The sequence below is a fragment of the Equus quagga genome, chromosome 5 (genome assembly GCF_021613505.1).
Source record: "Equus quagga isolate Etosha38 chromosome 5, UCLA_HA_Equagga_1.0, whole genome shotgun sequence".
Taxonomy (NCBI): Eukaryota; Metazoa; Chordata; class Mammalia; order Perissodactyla; family Equidae; genus Equus; species Equus quagga.
In genome coordinates, this window is record NC_060271.1 from 100,070,925 (window position 1) to 100,093,124 (window position 22,200).

At 47.5% G+C, this 22,200-nt stretch overlaps 1 protein-coding gene across 1 annotated transcript in view; it reads left to right on the plus strand.

The window, feature by feature from the left end:
• STPG4 (sperm-tail PG-rich repeat containing 4) overlaps positions 1-14,985 on the plus strand; it is a 46,472-nt gene extending 31,487 nt beyond the window's left edge. The window contains exons 6-7 of the mRNA XM_046663196.1: positions 11,963-12,067; positions 14,665-14,985. Coding sequence (XP_046519152.1) covers positions 11,963-12,067; positions 14,665-14,781 — 222 coding nt within the window. The 3' untranslated portion in view covers positions 14,782-14,985. The remainder of the gene's footprint in view (positions 1-11,962; positions 12,068-14,664) is intronic.
• Positions 14,986-22,200: the final 7,215 nt, after the last annotated feature.

Genomic DNA, 22,200 nt, shown 5'->3' on the forward strand with positions numbered 1-22,200 from the left:
GGCGGGGCCTCTCCGCTAATGGCAGGTAGAGACTTTGCCTGCTGCCAGGGTGGAACTCTGGAGTATCCCCCCCAGGCCGCAGAGCCAGCCGCTGGAGCTCCACCTAGCCCCAGTCCTCTCCCAGGAGATCTCCGGTAGCCCCGAGCCCTGCCCAGGCAAAAGCCTGGTCAGTGAGGCTGGCGGCGGCAGCTGGCGGGCCGCCGCCCCGTTTGGGATTCTCTCTGGGAGCCTCCCGGCGTTGTGTATGCTGGGTGGGGCCTCTCTGCTAATGGCAGGTAGAGACTTTGCCTGCTGCCCGGACGGAACTCTGGAGTTTCCCCCCTGGGGCTGCGGAGCCAGCTGCTGGAGCTCCATGCAGCCCCAGTCCTCTCCCAGGAGATCTCCGGTAGTCCCGAGCCCCTCCCGGGCGATAGCCCGGTCAGTGGGGCTGGGGGCAGCAGCTGGCAGGCCGCCGCCCCATTTGGGATTCTCTCCAGGAGCCTCCCGGCGTTGTGGATGCTGGGAGGGGCCTCTCCACTAATGGCAGGTGGCTTTTAATCTTTAAATACCAATGGAAGGTTGTATACTTATTGGCTATTTCAATTATTGTTGAAATGATAATAATTGATTATGGATCAGCAGAATTGTTTCATCCGTAGGAAAGATTGTGAGAAGAGTATTTATGTGAGGATTCTGGGATAGATGCCAGAAGACATGTGCTACCCTAAGAAAAAGGCCTTTTTGCACCCACAGAAAAAAACTGTATTGGAAACTTCTACCAGCTGTTATTCCCTTTTAGCACCTTGGTAATAATAACTATGCCCCACAAATCCCAAGACCCAGAGGTCGGGTTCCCTCATCGCAGGATTTTTTAAAAGAGGAGAGAACAATCTGTAACAAGGCCCCACTCATTCTTATCCAAGCAAATCGAGTAAACTGAAACTCGTCACTTGTGGTTTCTCTTCCCCTCCCCTCTCTCTTTAATTGATTTAATTGTTTTAATAAATTACTCAAATAAACCTCTTGACCTACCAAAAAATTGCATGAGTTTCGTTCCCTCCTGAATGTGTTTCAAAATGCAGGCATTAAGGATATCAGAGATTCTGCACAACTCCTTTGAACATGTAGGGACCACTGATGACTTTAATACTCCCATTAGGGTAAAGAGGAGTAAGGAAGATTTTATTTTGCTAAATCTTTTTTCCCCAGTATCGACTTGGTGTGTGGACTATAGAGACCCGGGGCTCTTCCATCTTTTGCTGGGGGGAGCATACACTAATACAGCCCCCTGGAAAGCAGTTTGGCAGCATATGTTGAGCTATAAAAGCTGTTTATATGTTTTAGCCCACTAATTCCATTTTGAGAAAACCCTCCTAAAGTGATAATCTCATATATAACAATATTCATCTATACAAAGATATCATCAAGGGATTATTTATAATAGCAAAGTAACCACAGCAAAAATTTAATATCCAGTAGAAGAGAAATAGCTAAAAAAGAATATTACATATTCACTCAAAGGAATATTTTACAGTCATTAGAATTATTGTTAAAATTATAAAATAGTGCCAAAAGTGTTTATGACCTAAAGTGTAGAGAAAAAATGCAGGACACAAATTGGCGTGTATATTATGATTAAAATAATGTAAGAAAAATCGTGTATAAAAAACAGGAATGCACCAAAATGCTTTTTGTGCCTATGCTGAGGTGCTGTGATTAAGGGTGATTGTTTACTTCCTTTCTCTCTTTTCCATTGCTTTTATAATTTTTCAAAATATAATTTTTTTTTTTTTGCGGAAGATTAGCCCTGAGCTAACTACTGCCAATCCTGCTCTTTTTGCTGAGGAAGACTGGCCCTGAGCTAACATCCATGCCCATCTTCCTCTACTTTATTTGTGGGATGCCTACCACAGCATGGCTTTTGCCCAAGCGGTGCCATGTCTGCACCCAGGATCTGAACCGGCGAACCTGGGGCTGCCGAGAAGTGGAACATGTGAACTTAACTGCTGCGCCACCGGGCCGGCCCCTGAAAGTATAATTTTTTAAGGTCAGAAAACAAGTAGTGTTTGAGCAAAAGAGCCATCAAAATGGTCAACATAAAAATATTTTGTTAAATAAAAATAGTGACACTTATTACTACATAATTAGGACTCAGTCATTCATAGGATTTGAGGCTTCCAGTGATTTGCTGAGCAGATCCTTTGCAGTTATTATTTCTCACAGTTGTATATAAAGTGAAAAATGAGACATGCACGTCTTTCCTGACAGTAGGAATAACATCTTACAATGTCAAACGAAAATGGGTTTCTTTTATTTCATGTCAGAAATATTTCAAGATGTTTCTGTATTTCTTAAAGCCTGACAAGCCTATAAAAAATAAGGAAAGGATTAGATAAACAGGAATGAGTCTGTACAGATACAATGAGCCTTATATGATTTGTGCGTTTTAGTCGCATTTAATAATAGGAATGTGAAAGGGGGATAGCAGGTCTGTGGCGTAGTGTCTGCATCAAAACTGGTGTGATGAAAGAATGCTGAATCAGTCCAGCTTTTTTTGTATTTAAGGAATTAGTTCTATTAAAAACTAAGCTGATAGTTTAAAATTCCATGAGGAAGATAATCAGTAAACATGGTCAGATTGAATGGAGCCAAACATAAATTGACTTCTGCTTGAATGGAATCTGAAAGTTAAGATGATGAAAGTAGGTCCCAGCCTCAATCTCCTCAAAGACGAGTTCACTTGTAGGTAACATTTTTGGAAAAATATAACCTTTCAAATGTAGCTACAGATGTACTAGATATATTTAAGAAAAAGATACCCTAGCAATTTTTCTCTTAAAAAAATCTGTGCGACTTTCCCAGTGCTATTAACACCAGCAGAGTCATATATCCCTGTCTGGCTGTGAGTGTGAAGAATTTCCTGCCCTCCTTTCTTATAAGAATATCTTGACTGGGATCAGGAAAAAGAGAATGTATTAGGATTTTTTCAGTTGCAAGCGACAGAAACCCATCCCGAATTAGCTTAAGAAACAATAAAAGCATAATGGTGGGATGGAATTATTGGTCCACATTATTGCCTCTGGCATGTTGGCCACTGATTTCTCTTTCTCCATCCTTTGGACGTGCTCTCTCCATGAGCTGGGCAAGACGGCCATCAGCATCCGCAGATGCACGCCTGCCTGCTTAGCTACCGCAGTGTGAAAAGTCAGGCTCTTCTGATTGGCCAGGTGAGGGTCATGTGCCTGCTCCAGACCAGCCGCTGTGACCAGAGGTCGTGGGTTGCCAGGTCGGCCCGAAGTTCTGGGGCAGAAGTACCACCTCAGATTTCTAACGACGATGGGGCGGTTATCTAGAAAACGGAGGATGGGCCAGCGAACACCTGCAGCAATTCTGAATTACCTGGGGGTCCCTAACACTGCGTTCCTGTAAAAACCGAACTTTTAGGGTGGGCAGGTTTGTGATCCCTCAGTGTTGGCCCGCCCACACGGCCCCCTACCTGGAAACCCAGACGGTCACAGTTTCTGTCCCGGCAGAGATAAGCACTACCCAGCCAGACTTCAGAGGTACCGTCAAGTCTTAATTTCACAAATGTGAAAAACTTTTGGGCCCTGACAGGTTTGCTTCTACCCCGCCCACCAGCATGCATGTCTCCCTTCTTTCCCCTTTGAACCTGTAGACCCAAAGTTAGAGAATTCTGGAATTCCCCGGGCTGGGTGTGCCTTGCCCCATGCCTCCTCCAGAATTCCCGGGGAGGCAGCTGTAGCTTCCCTCTGTGCTGGCCTCCCGCGGGCTTCTACCCTCCTTGCCAGGGCATCTGTTTTCTTTTGGGGGCAACGTATTCCAGCTGTCACACCCATGCCACCAAATATTGGGGAGATCATTTTTATCACCCCATCTAGTAATTTCAGTTTGTGTTGCTTATTGCTTATGTTTTACATGTGTATATATAGACATTTGGGGCCATAAATTTTATTTCCGACCCTTTCTCTCTTCAAGTATGATTCATTGGAAGTTGTTTGTGCCTAGGATCAATAGGGATGGACGATGTGCTCTCTCTAGGTTCCCTTTACCCTTATGATTTTAAAGAAAAGTACCTTAGAACTAAGTGATAGGGGCCGGCCCCATGGCCGAGTGGTTATGTTTGCGCGCTCTGCTTCGGGAGCCGGGGCTTCACAGGTTGGATCCTGGGCGTGGACATGGCACTGCTCATCAGGCCATGCTGAGGCTGCATCCCACATCCCACATGCCACAACTAGAAGGAGCAATGACTAAAATATACAACTATGTACTGGGGGGATTTGGGGAGAAAGAGTAGAAAAAATAAATAAAGACAATTTAAAAAAAATAAAGGAACTAAGTGATACCTCCCAGCATCGAGAGGCGAGGTCAGTAACTGGCTCTGGCTCCCACTGCTGAGGTGCTAAGTCATTTGTTTTTAACCCCGCTGAGCCTCACTTTCTCATCCATTAAGTGGAGGGAATTGTGTTTCCCTGCACGAGGCTAGTTTGAGCCTCAGAGGAGACTGGGTATGTGCAGGGAGGCCAGGAGCTCGAGATGGCGGGGTGGGGCGGCTCTCTGGCGGTGCTGAGGGTCGGTGGGGAGCTCACAGCGGGCAGCAGTGGAGACTGTCTGCTGAGCCTGCTTGAGACGAGGCTGGAGAGGTGCCCTGGAAGACCAGGCCTGCAAACGAGAAGGCTTCAGAGCGCTGAGTGCTTGCAGAGATTGGAAATACAAGGGTGACACTCAGCATTTTACATCTGCAATTAAATTGTAAAATCATCCTAAGTGTTAATACATGTGTAAACAAACCAACACAGGGGTGACTGTCATGAGGAAGTTGGATTTCAGGTCCCTGACTCTATTTTTTGACAGGAGCCCCTGCACTTTTTATTTTGTTTTTGGGACGCAGTGAATTTGTCCCAAGAGGGTTACAATGAGTAACATCCTCCTCGCTAGGCTCGCCTACAAGGCGCTGTGTGTTTCGGCCTTCCTGGTCTTTCCTATGACTGCTTCCTACACAGACCCTTCCTCCAGCCCTTTGCCTTGCAGATTCCCCTCCTCATTCTTTAGGTCTCAGCTCAAATGTACTTCCTTTAGGGGCTTCTCAGGCCCCTCAGACCAGATCAGTTTACCCTCTTATATGCTCTCCATAGCACCCTATATGTCCCTTTGTATACTCCACACATTTGTCATCATATTTTTTGGTAAGGTGTATTTTCCCTACTAGAATGTAAGCCCTGTGAGAGTAGGAAACATGTATCTTGTCAATTAAGACTGAGTTCTGCTACAAGTAACAGAGACCCCAAATAACAATACTGTTGTCCCCCGTATCCGTGGGAGATTTATTCCAGGACACTCCATGGATACCAAATTCCACGGATGCTCAAGTCCCTTACTGTAGAAAATGGTATAGTACCATGTGCATAGTTGGCCCTCTGCAAAACCCATGGATACGGAGGGCCAACTGTACTATTATAAACAGGATAAGAACATATTTCTCTCTTGTATAAAGTGCCTGCAGCAGGTGGTTTAGGGCTGGTGTGGCAACTCCACAGCATCGGATTTCTGCTGAGCACGAGGCTCTGCTCAGTGTGGCTTCCATTCCCATGGTCCCAGAGAGCCGACAACATGGGACCAGCTAGCAAGCAGGAGGGCGGGGAAGGTGGTCAAGCTGCCCTCTCCATAAGGATGCTCCTTGGAATTTACATCCATCTCTTCCACCTCCATCCTGTTGGCCAGAGAGTAGCCATGTGGCTACCTAGCTGTAGGGGAGGCTGGGAAATTTAGTTTTTATTCTGGGTAGACATAAGCCCAATTAAAGATTGTTCTAATACTAAGGAATAGGAGAACAGACATTGGGAAACAATCACATACCCCTGTATTCTCGACTCCCGGCGTGCTGGCTGGCACATTGTATATTAGTTGAATGGAGAAATGAGCTGAACATGTCTGCACTCATTTGCTAGGGCTGCCGTAACAAAGCACTACACACTGAGTGGCTTAAACAGCAGAAATTTATTGTCTTACGGTTCTAGAGGCTACAAGTCCAAGACCAAGGTGCCGGCAGTGTGGTTTCCTTCTGAGTGCTGCGAGGGAGAATCTGGCCCGTGCCTCTCTCAGAACTCCTGGAGGTTTGCTGGCATCATTGGCATTCCTCGGTTTGTAGATCTCTGCCTTCATCTTCACGTGGTATTTTCCCTGTGTGTGTGTCTCTGCGTCCAAAATTCTCCTTTTTATAAAGGACACCATTCCTATTGGATTAGGGCCCACCCTAGTGATCTCATCTTAACTAATTACATCTGGAATGACCCTATTTCCAAATAGGAATATTGGGAAATTCAAACTTGGGAATTCAAAATTCACAGGACTTATGAATTTTGGGGGTACATCATTCAACATTCAACATAATTTAACACAACAGAAATTCATAGGATTTATGAATTTCGGGGAGACAGAATTCAACATGTAAAAACTTGGGATAACTTCATCTCTTCTCACACAGTCTTTCAGAGGCAGCTGGCACCATTTAATTCCTAAGCAGTGTTGTATAGATTAGCCAGTCCTATCCTCTCAGCCCTGGGGGAGGAGTGTGTTCATTGGGGGGCGGGGGGGGGGGGAGACGGGGGGGCGGGGCAGAGCAGGGCTTACCAAGGCCTATTAGTGTGCAGAGCGTTATTGCGCGTTAGGGCTTGAAACCAAATATGCAAGTCAGGCTCCATCATGGTATGATGGGGACCCAGGAACACTCCAGAAAAGTGAGTGGGGCCCATGCATTCTGAGTCCTTTGCAGTAGGTGGAAAGCTCCCTCCAGTAACGTCCTGTGGCCCACTGAGATCATACTTCGGTCGTACAGGCCAGATACACCAGGGCCTGGTTTAGGATCTTGACGCCATGCAGCGAGCTCAGCCCTCACTCTGCACCATCCCAGCCCCTCACACCCTCACTGATTCTTTTGTGGTGTCTTTGATGGCTCTGTCTGTGCCCCTCACCGGACTGTAAACTCCTCTGAGGTGGAAGATAGTGTTTTATTCATCTGTGTAATCCCTGCCCCTCCTGCTGGTTCAAGTTGCCCTCAAGGAGAAACTCAATTAAACAGGAATTTTTCAAAGGGAAAAGAAAGATATTATCATGTCAGGAGAGTTGAGATGTAACCATGCCCCAGAGTAGAGGAATGGTGACTATAAAGGTTTCCTGTAGTTTCTTTTGGCAGCAGGTTCTGGGATACTAGGAAGGTGACATTTCTATTCTCTCTTGGCACCAAATGCCAATGGTCTTTGAAAGGTTTGGCTTCGGGAACCCCGGAGTTGCCAAAGCATGGCCCTGACAATAGCAGAGTTTAAGAAATGGCCCATCTGACTTGTGCAAGAGCTGCTTAGTACCACCTGATGAACCCGGGCGCCACCCTTCACCCGCGCATCCTGCACGATGCGAACCAAGGCTCTGGGGCACGCTCAGTGATCCCCAGTGAATGAGGGGGAAGAATCCCCAACTTCAAGGAAGACTAGCACTCAGTTCAAACGTCTTTCTTGTTTTAAACACCCTCTCAATGAACCAGGTCCATTCTCGACACACCTTCAGAGGCATCCTGGGCCATGTCCCCTTCCCTCCGTTCTTGCTCTGCCCACTCGTGCCATCCTCGGATGGGGCGGAAGTGGGAAGCTGGAGCTGCTTCGTACCCATTGCAGGACTCTGCCCTAATCATTACTTCTACTTAGAACAGCATTCCTCTTGCTTCTGGAATATGAACTTTGGCCTGTCTCCACTTCCCTAATGTTCTCGCTTAAAAGATTCCATCTGACACGTGTGGGGCAAATAGCATTCAGTAATTTCTTTCTGCCCTCAGTCTTAGTCCCTTTGATTCAGATGACCAAGCCCAGGCAGGGAAGCTGCTGGAGGGCACGGGCACACATCAGTGCTTCGCCAGGCCTGGCACCTGGACTCCCAAGGAGCTCATGACTTGAAAGCTTAGAAATGAAAGCCACATTAGGCCTGGGGGAAAAAGGTGCAGGTTGTAGTGTTTCTTAGCCATCCTGCAGACAGCCGGGCTGTCATAGGCATGGAGTCAATGGTAGCACACTCAGCAGCATCTTTTGCCCCAGCTACCATGCTGGCTTGAGAACCCTGCATTTATGATGGCCAAACCAAAGGGACGTTGCACAAACTGTTCCTGTCCAGATTCCCCTGACTTTTTATGCCTTTGTTTTTATGGTGGCTCAGATTTCTCCAGTGGGCGTGCAGAGGTCACTCCATAGAGAAAACCTCACCCTGATAGTAATCTCTGCCCTATGTATGCATTAGTTTAAAAACATTACTTCTCTTTTCATCATTTTCATCTTTCTGCCATGAGTTGTAAAATTATGAGGCGCATCCATCTCTTGATTATCAGACTTGTGCTTGGTGTTAATAACAGACTCCATTCATGGTGGAGTAATTGAGAATGGCAGCCCTAATTACACTGCCATGCCACCCACAGGAGCACGTCCGTGGAGGGTCTGCAGTTGGGTGCTTGATCTGCCAAATCCGTTGGGCTAATTCGTGGCCCAGCCTTACCTATGATAAGGATCTTACAGTATATATTTCTCCGTTCTAACCTTCCTATTTGTTTCATCTTTTTTCCCCTACCTCCTTTTTTCCTTTACCCAATTTCCATATTCATTTATCTATACATTAGATATATATTTTTTCATATTTCAAGAGCACTCAAGTCCATTGTAGAAAAATTAGGAAATGCCTTTAGTAAAAAAAGAAACAAAAAAAAACTGTTTTATGCACTCCAGTTTTTTTATGCACTTTTTTTTTATTGAGTTAATGATAGGTTACAATCTTGTGTGATTTCAGTTGTACATTAATGTTTGTCACTCGTGTTGTAGGTGCACCACTTCACCCTTTGTGCCCACCCCGCACCCCACCTTTCCCCTGGTAGCCACTAAACTGTTCTCTTTGTCCACATTTTTAAATTCCTCATATGAGTGGAGTCATACACAGATTTTCCTTCTCTAACTGGCTTATTTCACTTAACATAATTCCCTCAAGGTCCATCCATGTTGTTGCAAATGGGACGATTTTGTTCTGTTTTGCAGCTGAGTCGTATTCCATTGTATATATGTACCACAACTTCTTTATCCATTCATCTGTTGATGGGCACTTAGGTTGCTTCCATGTCTTGGCTATTGTAAATAATGCTGCAATGAACATTGGGGTGCATAGGACTTTTGGAATTGCTGACTTCAAGCTCTTTGGATAGATACCTAGTAGTGGAATGGCTGGATCGTATGGTAGTTCTATTTTTAATTTTTTGAGGAATCTCCATACTGTTTTCCATAGTGGCTGCACTAGTTTGCATTCCCACCAGCAGTGTATGAGGGTTCCATTCTCTCCACAACCTCTCCAACATTTGTTACTATTAGATTTAGATATTTTTGTCATTCTAATGGGTGTAAGGTGATATCTTAGTGTAGTTTTGATTTGCATCTCCCTGATCATCAGTGATGATGAGCATCTTTTCATGTGCCTATTGGCCATCTGTATATCTTCTTTGGAGAAATGTCTGTTCATGTCTCCAGCCCATTTTTTGATCGGGTTGTTTGATTTTTTTGTTGTTGAGTTGTGAGAGTTCTTTATATATTATGGATATTAAGCCTTTGTCAGATATATGACTTGCAAATATTTTTTCCCAGTTAGTGGGTTGTTTTTTTGTTTCAATCCTGTTTTCATTTGCCTTGAAGAAGCTCTTTAGTCTGATGAAGTCCCATTTGTTTATTCTTTCTATTGTTTCCCTTCTCTGAGAAAACATGGTGTCCAAAAAGGTCCTTTTAATACTGATGTCAAAGAGTGTACTGCCTACGTTTTCTTCCAGAAGCCTTATGGTTTCAGGTCTCACCTTTAGGTCTTTGATCCATTTTGAGTTTATTTTGGTGAATGGTGAAAAAGAATGGTCAATTTTCATTCTTTTACATATGGCTTTCCAGTTTTCCCAGCACCATTTGTTGAAAAGACTTTCTTTTCTCCATTGTATGCACTCTGCTCCTTTGTCAAAGATAAGCTGTCCATAGATGTGTGGTTTTATTTCTGGGCTTTCAATTCTGTTCCATTGATCTGTGCACCTGTTTTTGTACCAGTACCATGCTGTTTTGATTACTGTAGCTTTGTAGTAAGTTTTGAAGTCAGGGATTGTAATGCCTCCCGTTTTGTTCTTTTTTCTCAGGATTACTTTAGCAATTCGGGGTCTTTCCTTGCCCCATATAAATTTTAGGATTCTTTGTTCTAATTCTGTAAAGAATGTCATTGGGATTCTGATTGGGATGGCGTTGAATCTGTAGATTGCTTTAGGTAGAACGGACATTTTAACTATGTTTATTCTTCCAATCCATGTACATGGAATGTCTTTCCATCTCCTTATGTCGTCATCCAATTCTCTCAGAAAGGCCTTGTAATTTTCATTATATAGGTCCTTCACTTCCTTAGTTAAATTTACCCCAAGGTATTTTATTCTTTTTGTTGCTATTGTGAATGTATTGTGTTCTTGAGTTCTTTTTCTGTTAGTTCGTTGTTAGTTATGCACTTTTTTTTAAGCTTGCATTTTTCTCTTCACAATATTTGGGAATAACTTTTATGTCCATAAAAATTCATCAACATTGAATGGCTGGATAGAAAAATCACAGTTTATTTAACTGGGCACACATCATTAATCATTTAGTTTTATTTCCAATTTTCAACTTTTAGAAACAATGTTATAGTGAATGCCTTTGTGGCTAAATATTTGCACACATTCTCAATTGTTTTCTTAGGACGAATTCCTGAAAGTGAAATCACTGGGTCAAAATAATAAATATACATTGTCTTTAACTTTATATTGTAAAAACTTTAAAAATATATACCACACAGACAGAATGCTGTATTGAACCCCCCGTATACCCATTCAGTAATGGTCAGCTCCTGGCCAATCTATACCCCCACCCACTTCCCCTAGTCCCTGCATTATTCAGAAACACATCCAAGACATCATGCCAGAAAGACTCATTTCTGTCAGGTAGCACAGGTATTTGAAAATAGGAGAGGAAAAAAGTGAATTATTAGAAAAAAACACAAAGGTTAACATCTTGTCTATATTATCTACTGTGATGTTTGAGCTGTTTCCATTTTCCCTGTCATATCTGGGCATAGCACTCATTTGTCTTCTAGATTCCTGCAACTATCTTGTAACCAGTCTCCTTTCTTCTTTCTCTCCCTTTGGATTGGTATATATGTTTTAAGGAGTTTCATAGCTTGCCAAATTGTGCTCCAGAAAGGCTGATCAAATTTATACTTCCATCAAAATCGTATAGGAGCATCCATGCTAATGGTTAACGTTTTGGTTTCCTTCTTTTTCTCTTTCTTTCTCATTCTCTCTCCCTCCCTTTCTTTCTCTTTTTTTTTTTCGTTGGTGAGGAAGATTATCCCTGAGCTAGCATATGTGCCAATCTCCCTCTATTTTGTATGTGGGATGCCACCACAACATGGTCTGATGAGTGGTGTGTATGTCAACACCGGGATCTGAACCTGTGAACCGGGGCCACTGAAGCAGAGCTGCCGAACTTAACCAGTACCACACGGCCGGCCCCTGTTTTCTTAGAATAAGTGTGTTTTATAAAGCTAAGAGCTCAGAGCAGCAAGTCACTGTTAACAGTCAGAGGGACAAGTGTGTGGTGAGGCATGGCAGTGTGGGGAGGGAGCCCAGGGGGGGACAAGGGGAGATGTTGACAGATCCCTTCATCTCCAGTTTTCACGGTCATCCACGCGGCGGGTAAAGCAGGTATTGCTCCCGTTCCACAATGACTTGTGCCAGGGCACACCTAAATAAGACTGTCCAAGCCCAAAGCCAGGGATTCTTCTACTGTATCACACTGATTCATGTGTTTATTCGTGGAAGGCAAATAAAGCACTAAAATATTTCAAATGTGAGTAATTATGAAACACTCTTTTTTTTTTTTTTAATTTTCTATAGCGTGAGGGCCCAGGGCCAGGTCATTATGATTTGAAAATACCTTCAGCAAGTTCTGTTACTTCTTGTTTTCAATCCAGAGTACCTCGATTCTTGCCCGCCTGTTCAGTAAGTATTCTACAAGACAGGTTATGGTTGTAGGTTTTGTGGTTGTATGTATGGTTTTGTGGCTGCAAATATATATAATTTCTTGTCAAGGAAGCCAAGAGTGTAGAGCTCACACACCAGCAAGCCCTTGGCCAGCGTCAGCCTCAGAGTGACTCCAGCCCCAAAGACTGTAGCTGAATTATGAATCCAGTTGAGGTTGGCCAGCACAGTGATTAGCCATCAGTGTTATGACCTGGATGCTTTGTGGGGAAGCACCTTTAATGAATCGTGGCAAGCGCTGAGCCGTGGCTGCCCCCACCATCCAGAACTGCCGTCCTTGGGTGTGTGGCTTCTGAGAGCAAAGAGCCAGAGCAGAAGCGTTATTATTGAACCAAAGAGGACCATTAAGGCATGAGCATTCATTCTGCTCCCAAGGACTCAGGACAGACAGGGAAGAGGCTCAAGTCCCCGGAGAGATACAAAGAAGGTGGCTTCTGGGACCATGCAAGAGCCTCAGAGGCCTAGCAAAGACCAAGAAAGATCACAAAAGTATAACAGGGAGCCTATGAACGCAGCTGGTTTTTTTTTTTTTTTTAATGCTAAAAGACAGTTTTAGTTCCCTTGGTCATATTATCCCCAGCCTCCACTCCAGTCTGAAATCCCCAAAACTTGCTGGTGTGTAGCCTTGTTTGAGATGGTTGGGGAGACAGAAATAGAAATTCTGCCTGTAAGGAAGTGGGCGCACCCCAGGAGATGAAGGATGGGTGGGAGAGGCTGGGACAGTGGGTAGGAGACGCCCAGCACTGCTGCTGTCCAGGCCTGCAGGGCACCACCACTGCCCCACCTGGGGTGCCTGGCCATCGCCTTCAGGATCTCGCTCCAGACATGCCAGCTGCGGTGTGGGGGTAGTGTGGTCTTTATCTGGAGGAATACTGGGGAGGCCTCTGGCGGTAAAATTAAAAACAGACCAGCAGCAGGAGGCTAGTGGATCCCTTCAGCCGATCCTCACACCCTAGTGGCATCACCAAGATCCAGACACAGATTTTTGAGAGCTCACAGGGCTGAGCATCCTCAGGAAGTTGGAGTTGTGTTAATCAAACTCCCAGGAAATTGATAGGGAAACCAGAAGGTATAGTCTTAATTTACAAGTGTCTACCAAGGGGGCTGGCGTCTGGGGCCACTGCTCTGTGGAGTGTCTCCTCTTAGAGGAAACTCCATGGAAGACAAGGACAACCAGAAGTTTGCTTGGTGACAGTGAAATCGGGGCTTGGGGATGGAACTGGATGTTCTCAAGGTCTGGGAACCACAACTGCTTGAGGCAGCCTCTTGAGGGGGTGACCTTGGGGGGGCCAGGCCCATGAACCTCCTGCTCTGTGGGCTGGTCTTCCAAGACTCCACATGCTCATTGCTTCCTCATCAATAGCACAAATAAAGGCTCCCACTTCCTTTGACGGCTGGCCAGGGCTTGATTAGATTTCCAGGCTGCTCCTCTGCTTTTGGCAAGGGAAACATCCTGTCATTTAAAGCGGCTTCTGCAGGCAGCTGATCTCCTCCACTCTGGGCTGACTGCTCTGTCCCACCCTGAGGGTAATCCTCTTTCCACTCTCACTGTCTCCTGGAGAGATAACAAACTGCAGAAAGGATGAAAATGACAAGTAGGTGATAATGGGGAATAATAATAGTGGTGGTAGCTACCATGTGGAGTGCTGGCTGCCAGCCTGGCCTAGTGCTGTCTGTCCTAGAGGGCCTCCAGTGAGCCTCAGAACCTCACTTGTGGGGCGAGGCCTGGGAAGCACACGGCCCAGGGTCACACTGAGCCACTGGTGGTGGGACTAGAACTCAAACCCAGGTGGCCTGTGTGACATTTAAACCCTTCCCTTAACCACACACACAGACACTGGTGTCTCCCCAACAGACTCCAGATAAAATTCTTGTGGGTTTCAAGAATATGTGCACACAGCCCAGCGTGGGAAACACTGACCTAAGACATCGAAGTCTTAGTCTATGAAAGTGACACATTTGCATTTTATCACTACAGAAGAGAAGCTTTGTTTAAATAATTGGCACAAGAATTTTTTTTTTTAAATTTCATCAAAATGAAAATCTGACTTTTAAAAACTAGAACTTGTAGATCCCGTGAGCATGCTTTTGATCCTGGGGTCCACAGACCCTTGTAGAGAAACAGCTTACTATATTACACTGGGTCAATGTTAGAAGCACATGGGTTTGGGCTTCTGAGGTCCACCACCCAGGTCAGAGTCCATTCTCTCCAACCTCTTACCACTAGACTGAGGTCATTAGAGGGGAGGACAGTGGCATTCCCAGCGACAGTGCTTTGAGCGGATGTGGGATGTGAGCCCGCCTCCCCTGCAGGTCTAGGCTGTTACTTGCTTGTCCACCCTTCTCTCAGCCCCTCTGCAGCCGTGGGGAGAGCCTCTGACAGGAGCAGCCTCAGCTCCAAGGACATGCTCCGATTCTAGGCTGCACCAGCTTCAACCCAGGCCCTTGTCTCCCTCCGTGGGATTTGCCAGCCACGTCTGAGCCAACATCCAGGCTCAGGAGGCTCCAGGGTTTGGTGTCACTATCTCATCAGTCTCTGTTTTCTGTTCTGTTTTCAGAAAACCCCGGGCCCAGGAGCATACATAGCTTCAGCACAATTCCCCAAGCAGCCCGGGACCATAGCCAAAATGGGCCGAGAACATAGCCTTTTCTTCAACAACACAATTGGCTTTTAAAATAAAGCCATCTTGGTCCTATGCTGCTTTGAGTTTTAGCAAGTTCTTGTGTTTAGACAACTCTATTTTGTCTATTCTTTAGGAGGGTTTGACCACAGAACATAATCAATTGCCAGGGTCACCATCTAGCCCTCTCATCTGCAATAGTCCCAGCATAATTTCCAATTCACTCTCAGAAGTGTCCTAGTTTGAATAATAAATTATATGTCCACCCTGCTTATTGTCAAAGGGTGTATTCCACGAGACTGTGCCTCCAGGCTTCTCTTGCAGCAGCTCCACGGGCCCTGATAAGTCCAGGCTGTGCTCTGTGTGACCTCGGGCTCTGCAGCTGGGTCTCAACTGCACTAGGACCCTAGGGTTGTCATCCCTCCTGGCCTCGTGGAGACTTCCATGGGGGGTTGGCATTCAGCTGAGGCCAAGCTGAGCTTGACAGGATCCCAACAGGTAGTTCGTTCTCTCAACTCCCTGAAAAGAACAATATTGATTCAACCTGATGAGTGTACTTTCAAGTCAACAGAAGTATTTTGGGTATCTGCTCTGTACCAGGTGCTGTGCTAGGGTTGGGGAGTGGGGGCTTAAAAGAAAGATGAATAAGGCATGTGACTGAGTTTGGGGAGGGTTGGAGGAGAGAGAAGGCCAGAAAGGTAGTTTATGGGAGTTCCTGGCTTGAGGAAAGCTTTGGCGGCTGTGCCAAGCAGCTCCTTCTGGTGGCCTTGTGTTTGAAGCTCAGTGGCTGCCCTCACGAGGGTGACAGTTCCACTGGGAAGACAGGCCCTGGTCTCAGGAAGCTGCAAAATCACTGTGCCCGGTACACAGAGGAGCAACATCTGACAAAGAAGGCCACAGGTGGTCAGAGCAGGGACGAGGCAGCATGGTCTGAGTGGAGAAGGACAGCCAATGCAGGAGGACAGCTTGGCTGGCACCCAAGGGACCAGGAGGCCGAAATGGGCAGAGAGGAGAGAAGGAAGAAGATGGGGGGCCAGGAACCCTGTTTGGGCGAAAGGCAGGAATAAACATTTGCTGGAGGGGAAAGAGGGAGCCTGGCCCAGCTAGAGAGGAAGGTACTACTGAGACTGGGAGGGTGGTGGGGTGGGGCTCGGTCGGAAGGCCAGAACGACATGCAGACAGAGACAGACAGACCCTATGCATGATAGCGGGTGTCTCACAAAGATTGGGGAAATTTCAAAGTCATTAACAAATGATTGGAAGGAATCTTTTTTTTTTTTAACTAAAAAAAAAAAACCTGATATAAACGCTTATACTTTGTTATATTTTAAAAGGAAAAAAAAAAACAAAACCCACCTCTCTAGTCTTGTGAGCCCTTATAAAATGGGTGCTGGGGGCAAGGAAGGGAAGGCCGTCGTCTCACTGAATTTATTCAGGTTTCACGTTTGGGGAAGGAATACCCTGCACTGCGTTCCTTCAGAGCAGAAAGCCGCCACTTGGAGGAGCAGACGGGAGTCTCAGGAGGTGGCAGCTCTTGTCCCAGCTTGATCAGGAGATAGTTGCAGGGCAGATATTCCAAACTTTATCCTTCAAGTGGGTCGAGGGCTCCTGCAGGATCCCCATGTAATGGCTGGGGCTTCTGACAGAGGGTGCGTTCTCTGAGGTTGCACCTGGTGCTCAGGTAAGTGCTTCTAGAGAGAGAGGCAAGAGGTGGTCGTGTCTGTCCCAGTCAAGGCTCATGGATGGAAAGGTTGGCGGAGCCCTCGCACTGGCAGGGGGAAGAGGAGATTGTGTTGTAAGCATGTGGGGGCATCTCCTGGACAAGGGTGTGAACCAGGGCCTGGCTGGAACCACCTCTCTCTCCCTTTGTGTCCCCTCTGCTTCTCTCTCAGGCCTGCTTCGCTTCCCTCCAGAGGCTGGCTTTCACTGCCTTTTTATTTGTCTGGGATCTCATGTAGCTACCTCAGCATCTCCTCACGTCGTTTCCTGAGTCAACACCCTAAAATAATGTGACCACCCCAATTTGACTTGGTTCCAGTGTCAATTCCCAGGGGAGAGAATCCAATTGTCCAGTTTGGGTTAGGGCTTAGACCCTCAGTGCAGACCCAGCTGCAGGGGCCCGGCTGTGTGGGGTGCGTATAATTGGGGTGGGAGACAACTCCCTGGTGTTCTAGAAGAGAATGAAGACACTTTCAGAGGAAGAAGGGGAGGGTGTCTGGACTGGCCTGCAGGAAGGGGGTTTGGGAGGCCTGCAGAGTTCACCTGGAGATAGACCCGCTAGATAACATTCTGCAGGGCCGTCTGGACACCCTTGTGTCTTGTGTCCATTCACTAAGCTTGGCCTTTGGCTCCCATGACTTCCGTCTGTCTTTCTGGAGCTGGGGGTAGCTCAGCCCTGTCTTCCTTCCCCGTCTTGCCACTGCCTATAATGCAGCCCTCACCCTGCTCTGTGATTCTGGATGGTGTGACAGAGTCTGGCCTAGGTGTTAGCAGAGGGGGTGGGAACTGGGCGGTGAGAAGGGCGATGTTTTACTTCTCTTTGGCACATTCCAATATTTTTAATGGTATTCATACGGGTAGGGAGAGGCTTTCCCAAACAGACCAGAGGGATTCTGGATGGCTTTTTCCTGCCACGAGCCTAAAACTGGGACAATATTTGAAGAGCAGGGCTTCCTTCTGTCCTTTTCAAGATGGAGAGAGTGGACAGACCGGGTTGACTTTGAGCATGAGCTGTGAGATTGGGATATTAACACCTAGCCGCTGGGGCTGTTGTGTGCATCAAATGACATTTTCAAAGGGGCTTAGAAAAGCGATAGAGCGCACAGCTGCAGATGGAAGGGACTTGGACGTTTATCCTAAGTCCTTGAGGGGTCTTTCCTGCAGGATCCCTCCTCCCAACCCCATTGACTGCTGTGACATTGGCTTCTGAGTTCCCTGCCCTGGCTTCCCTGAGCATCCCTCCTTCTGTTCCTCTCCCCTCCCACCCACTCACCCCCAACTGCCTCTGAATTTGGCTTCAACCAAAGGGAATGGCTCTTCTTGGCTGCAAATATCTTCTGCTGTTTCCATGCAACATTCCCTCTCGGTTAAGTCAGAGCGTGTTAAAAGTCACAGCACTGAGGGGGACAGCTTATCCCCCTCCCTTCTCTTCTCTCTTTCCCTCCTTCCTCATCCCCACCTGCATCCCCTCACTGCTTTCTGGACCTACAGGTGGCACCGTTCAAACACGGAGGCCAAGGGTCACAGGTTGCTTAGGTGACCCACCCTGTCTCCAGCGTCATGTCTCACCTGCTTGATGACACCTACCTTGATGCAGCACAGAGCTGCCTGGACTCAGGTCCCCGTGCCTAGGATTACTTTGAAAGCCCTCTTATCTTGAAAACACAGTTCAAAATCTACAAGTTCAGAATCAGTGATTCTAAGCTGCACTTTAGATTCCCCTGGAGAGTCTTTAAAAATCTCCTTGCCTGGCAGCTTCCAGACAGATCACATCAGACTCTCTGGAGGTAGGACTCAGGCCAGTGTTTTTTTTTAAACTCCCCCTACTCCCTCCCCACAGGAGATTCTAATGAGTCGCCAAGGTTAAGAACCCCCGCTGAGATGGTGTGAAGGCACCAATCACCAATAACTCTGGGTGGGGGCACAGGTGGTTCTCCCAACCCTGAAGGTTTAAGAAGAAGATGGGACCTTGCCCTAGGGAGGCACTCTCCAGCTGCAAAGAAGAGGTTAACTCATGTTAGCATCTGGCTGAGTCCTAAGGGAAGAGGATGACACAGGGCAGGTTTGTCTGGGTGAAGCCAGTGCCTGGAAGCTTACCAGGTGGAGCTTTTCTGAGTAGAAGGGACAGCAGGGGCCTGAATCCAGGCACCTCCCGCCAGCCTGACTCTTGGCTGGGCTCCTCAAGACCTCCTGCCCCTGCCTAGCCCACTCTGGGGACCAGAGATACAGTGTCACTGGAAGATGAAGTGAGCCCAGTGCCGCATCCCTGGTCCCCGGAGTGGGCTGGGTCGGGGTAGGAGGCAGGGACTGACAACGCATTCCATTCAACTCACCCCCCCTGGAACTGAGTGGCCAGTGGGGAGGGGGCAGGGTGGGACAACGAGGTGGTGCACTGGGAGCTGTGCAGGTCACAAACAGAGCTCAGGGTTTGAGGAGGGCTGGCCATTGCCCTGCGTCCCCTTTCTGAAGTCTCAGAGCTCAGAGATCCTGCATGGTAACTGAGGGCCATCAAGGAGAAAGGAAGTTGCGGGAGCTTCCCTTATTCCACAGGGCCAGATGCCAGGTAGGGTCCCACCTGTTTAGGCTTCTAATCCCCAACTCCTTCTGGGCTGGGCATGGGAGCCGGCCTGCAGAGTCCCCTGAGCCCCAGGTGCCCAACCCTGAGCCCGGCATAGCTCTTTTTTTTTTTTTAAGATTGGCTCTGAGCTAACATCTGTTGCCAATCTTTTTTTCCCCCCTTCTTCTTCTTCCCAAAGCCCCCAGTACATAGTTATATATTCTAGTTGTAGGTCCTTCTAGTTCTGCTATGTGGGACACCACCTCAGCATGGCTTGATGAGTGGTGCCATGTCCATGCCCAGGATCTGAACTAATGAACCTTGGGCTGCTGAAATTAGCCCTTAACCCAAGGGCTTGCCCAAATTAGTCTCACTGAACTAAAGTCAAGGTGTCAGCAGAGCTAGTTCCAGAAGGATCCTCCTTCTGGAGACTCTGAGGGGAGAATTTATGTCGTTGTCTTTTTCAGAATCGAAAGACCACCTGCATCCCTTTGCTTATGGCCCCTTCCTTAAATCACACCAAACTCCTGCTCCCATCGTCATATCTGCTCCTGAGTCTGACCCTCCCCCTTCCTGTGAGGATGCTTGGGATTATATTGGGCTCCAGATGATCCACATCTCAAGGTTCTTAACTTAATCACATTTGCAAAGTCCTTTTACCCTGTAAGAGAACACAGTCACAGGTCTGGGGATTAGGACATGGACACCGTTGGGGGGACACTATTCAGCCTTCCATCTATCTAACCTCTAGCTGGGAGAGGGAGTGAGGTGTCCTTCGGCCTGAAATACTAGCCTTCCCCCAGCCCAGGGTGTGTGAACTCCAAGCCCCCTCCCCAGTCTCCCCAGGCTGGCTGGGTGCCTCTCCTAAGTGCTCCAGCAGCCCCCAGATCCTTGCCTGAGGCAACGTTGGACTGTGGGCTCTGGGATCGTAGGGTTGGGACCCACTGGGGCATGGGTGGATTTCCCAGCACCTAGCACATGTTAGCACATGATAGATGCTCACTGAATACTATAGATGCTCCAAGATACACCATTATCCTTTAGGAAATGGAGAAGCTTTTTATAATGTCTTCTGTATTGTACAAGTTCCTTTAATTATTTTGAACCACAGAGAATTGTTTAGGGAAGGGCTATTAGCCTGAGTAACCGCAGTCAGGTTGCTCATGTTGGATACTAACAGAATTCATCTGATAAAATGAGGGGTTTTTTTCTTTTCTTTTCTTTTCTTTTTGAGGAAGATTAGGCCTGAGCTAACATCTGTGGCCAATTCTCCTCTTTTTTTTTTTGCTGAGGAAGATTGGCCCTGAGCTAACATCCGTGCCCATCTTCTTCTACTTTATATGTGGGACGCCTGCCACAGCATGGCTTGATAAGCGGTGCATATGTCCACACCCGGGATCCAAACTGGTGAACCCCAGGCCGCCAAAATGGAGCGTGCAAACTTAACCGCTGTGCCACTGGGTGGGCCCCTGACAAAATAAATTTTTAAAAAGAGGATATAAAGAAATTTAGTACTGATTTGTTTCCTTGGGGTTGGATCTTAAGATTGCAGGTGTTAGATGTTATAAACAGGCTCTCTGTGGATCACTTAAAAAGTAATCATGTTAAAAGTTGTATTATGGGAAATGGTTAGCTGAGAGGAGAGCTCTCCTAATGTTTTACAAATCATACTTATGGTTCCCCATAAAATCTCCAGTGGCCACATTATTCCAGGATTTTTAAAGTGCCCTATTTTAACTAACATGGAAATGAAAATGAAGCTTCTGGAAAATTGTGTTCAATGATCCACTTATCTATAGTGTAGATGAGAATCCTAATGGTGAAGATGCATATTTCAAAGATAGTTTATAGGGAAGGATTAAATATATGTGTAATTTTGTTAAGAAACTATAATGGATTGGGACCAACTGCAGGCCCTTGAGCAGCCATAATAGACTCACGGGGGCTGTGGCCTCTCCGCAGAGCCCCCCGGATACCACAAGGGTAAAATGCTGGGATGGCGTGTGGGTTGGGGGAGAGGGGAGGCTCAGGTCAGCCTGTGGGTGGGGACAAGGTGGCCTCACTCCACATTTGTACTTCAAGCCTCCAGTGGCAGGAGAGCCCCCTAGAGCCCAGCTGGTGTCCCACTCAGGAGGGCACACAGGTGTGGCTGAGTCCAAGTGTGTGGGATATGGGGGCTGCACCACAGGGTGCAAGAGTGCGAGAGAGTGAGCTGGCCTGGATGTCCTGACAAAGACTAAGGATCCCATAAGGTGAGTAGGGGGAGGGGAGGAGGGCGGAGAGAGGGATACTTCTGGAAGGCATGGGAAGTGGGTCTTGAAGAGTGAGGGGCATGGAGTGAGCCCCAGCAGGAATTCTGGGAAGAGGCCCTGCAGGGGTGGAGTCGACATGGGAGGACATGGGTCCTTGAGGCCGTAGGAGATCCAGTAGATTCACGGGAGGAAGAAAAGGGGAGGAGGAGGAGCAGGGAAGGAAGGCAAGGCCCCAGGGGGGTGTTGCTCCCAGCTCAGGAGAGAAGCTGTCTGGAGGGAGGAGGCGCCCTGGCCCCAGCCTGGCCCAGGCAGCAGGGGCCCTTGTGGGCTCACATTCGCTTGCAGTGGGCCAGGCTGTCAAAGCCCCTGTACCCTTGAGGGGTGCTCTCAAGAGTGCGGAGTGTGAATCATGTAGGATGCCGCCACCCACAGCCACAGAGCCCTGGGCCTTGTTGGGGGTGGGGTGGTGAGCTGTGAGCTCCTGGACACAAGACAGGTGAGAGGAGCTTGCAATGGCCTCTTCTTTCTGGGCCCAAACTGAAGCGATTGAGAGCAGAGTTACAGAGACTGCCCAGGGGACAGGGAGCTGGGGAAGCCATCTGTGCTCTGACCTTCAAGCAGGGAAGGGACCCATCTCAGGTGTCAGCTCTGACATCTGAGGTCACTTCCCTTTTGCAACAGTGTCCTCATGTCTGCCCTGATCTCCATTTCAGCATATACGTTCCTCAAGGCGGCAGGTTTACCTCGCAGAACGCAGTAGCTGTGTAGCCCCCTGGTACACAGCTGTGTATTCTTCGCTGTGGGTTCCTCTAGTTGTGGCATGTGGGACGCTGCCTCAGCGTGGTCTGACGAGCAGTGCCATGTCCGCGCCCAGGATTCGAACCGACGAAACACTGGGCCGCCTGCAGCGGAGCGCGCGAACTTAACCACTCGGCCACGGGGCCA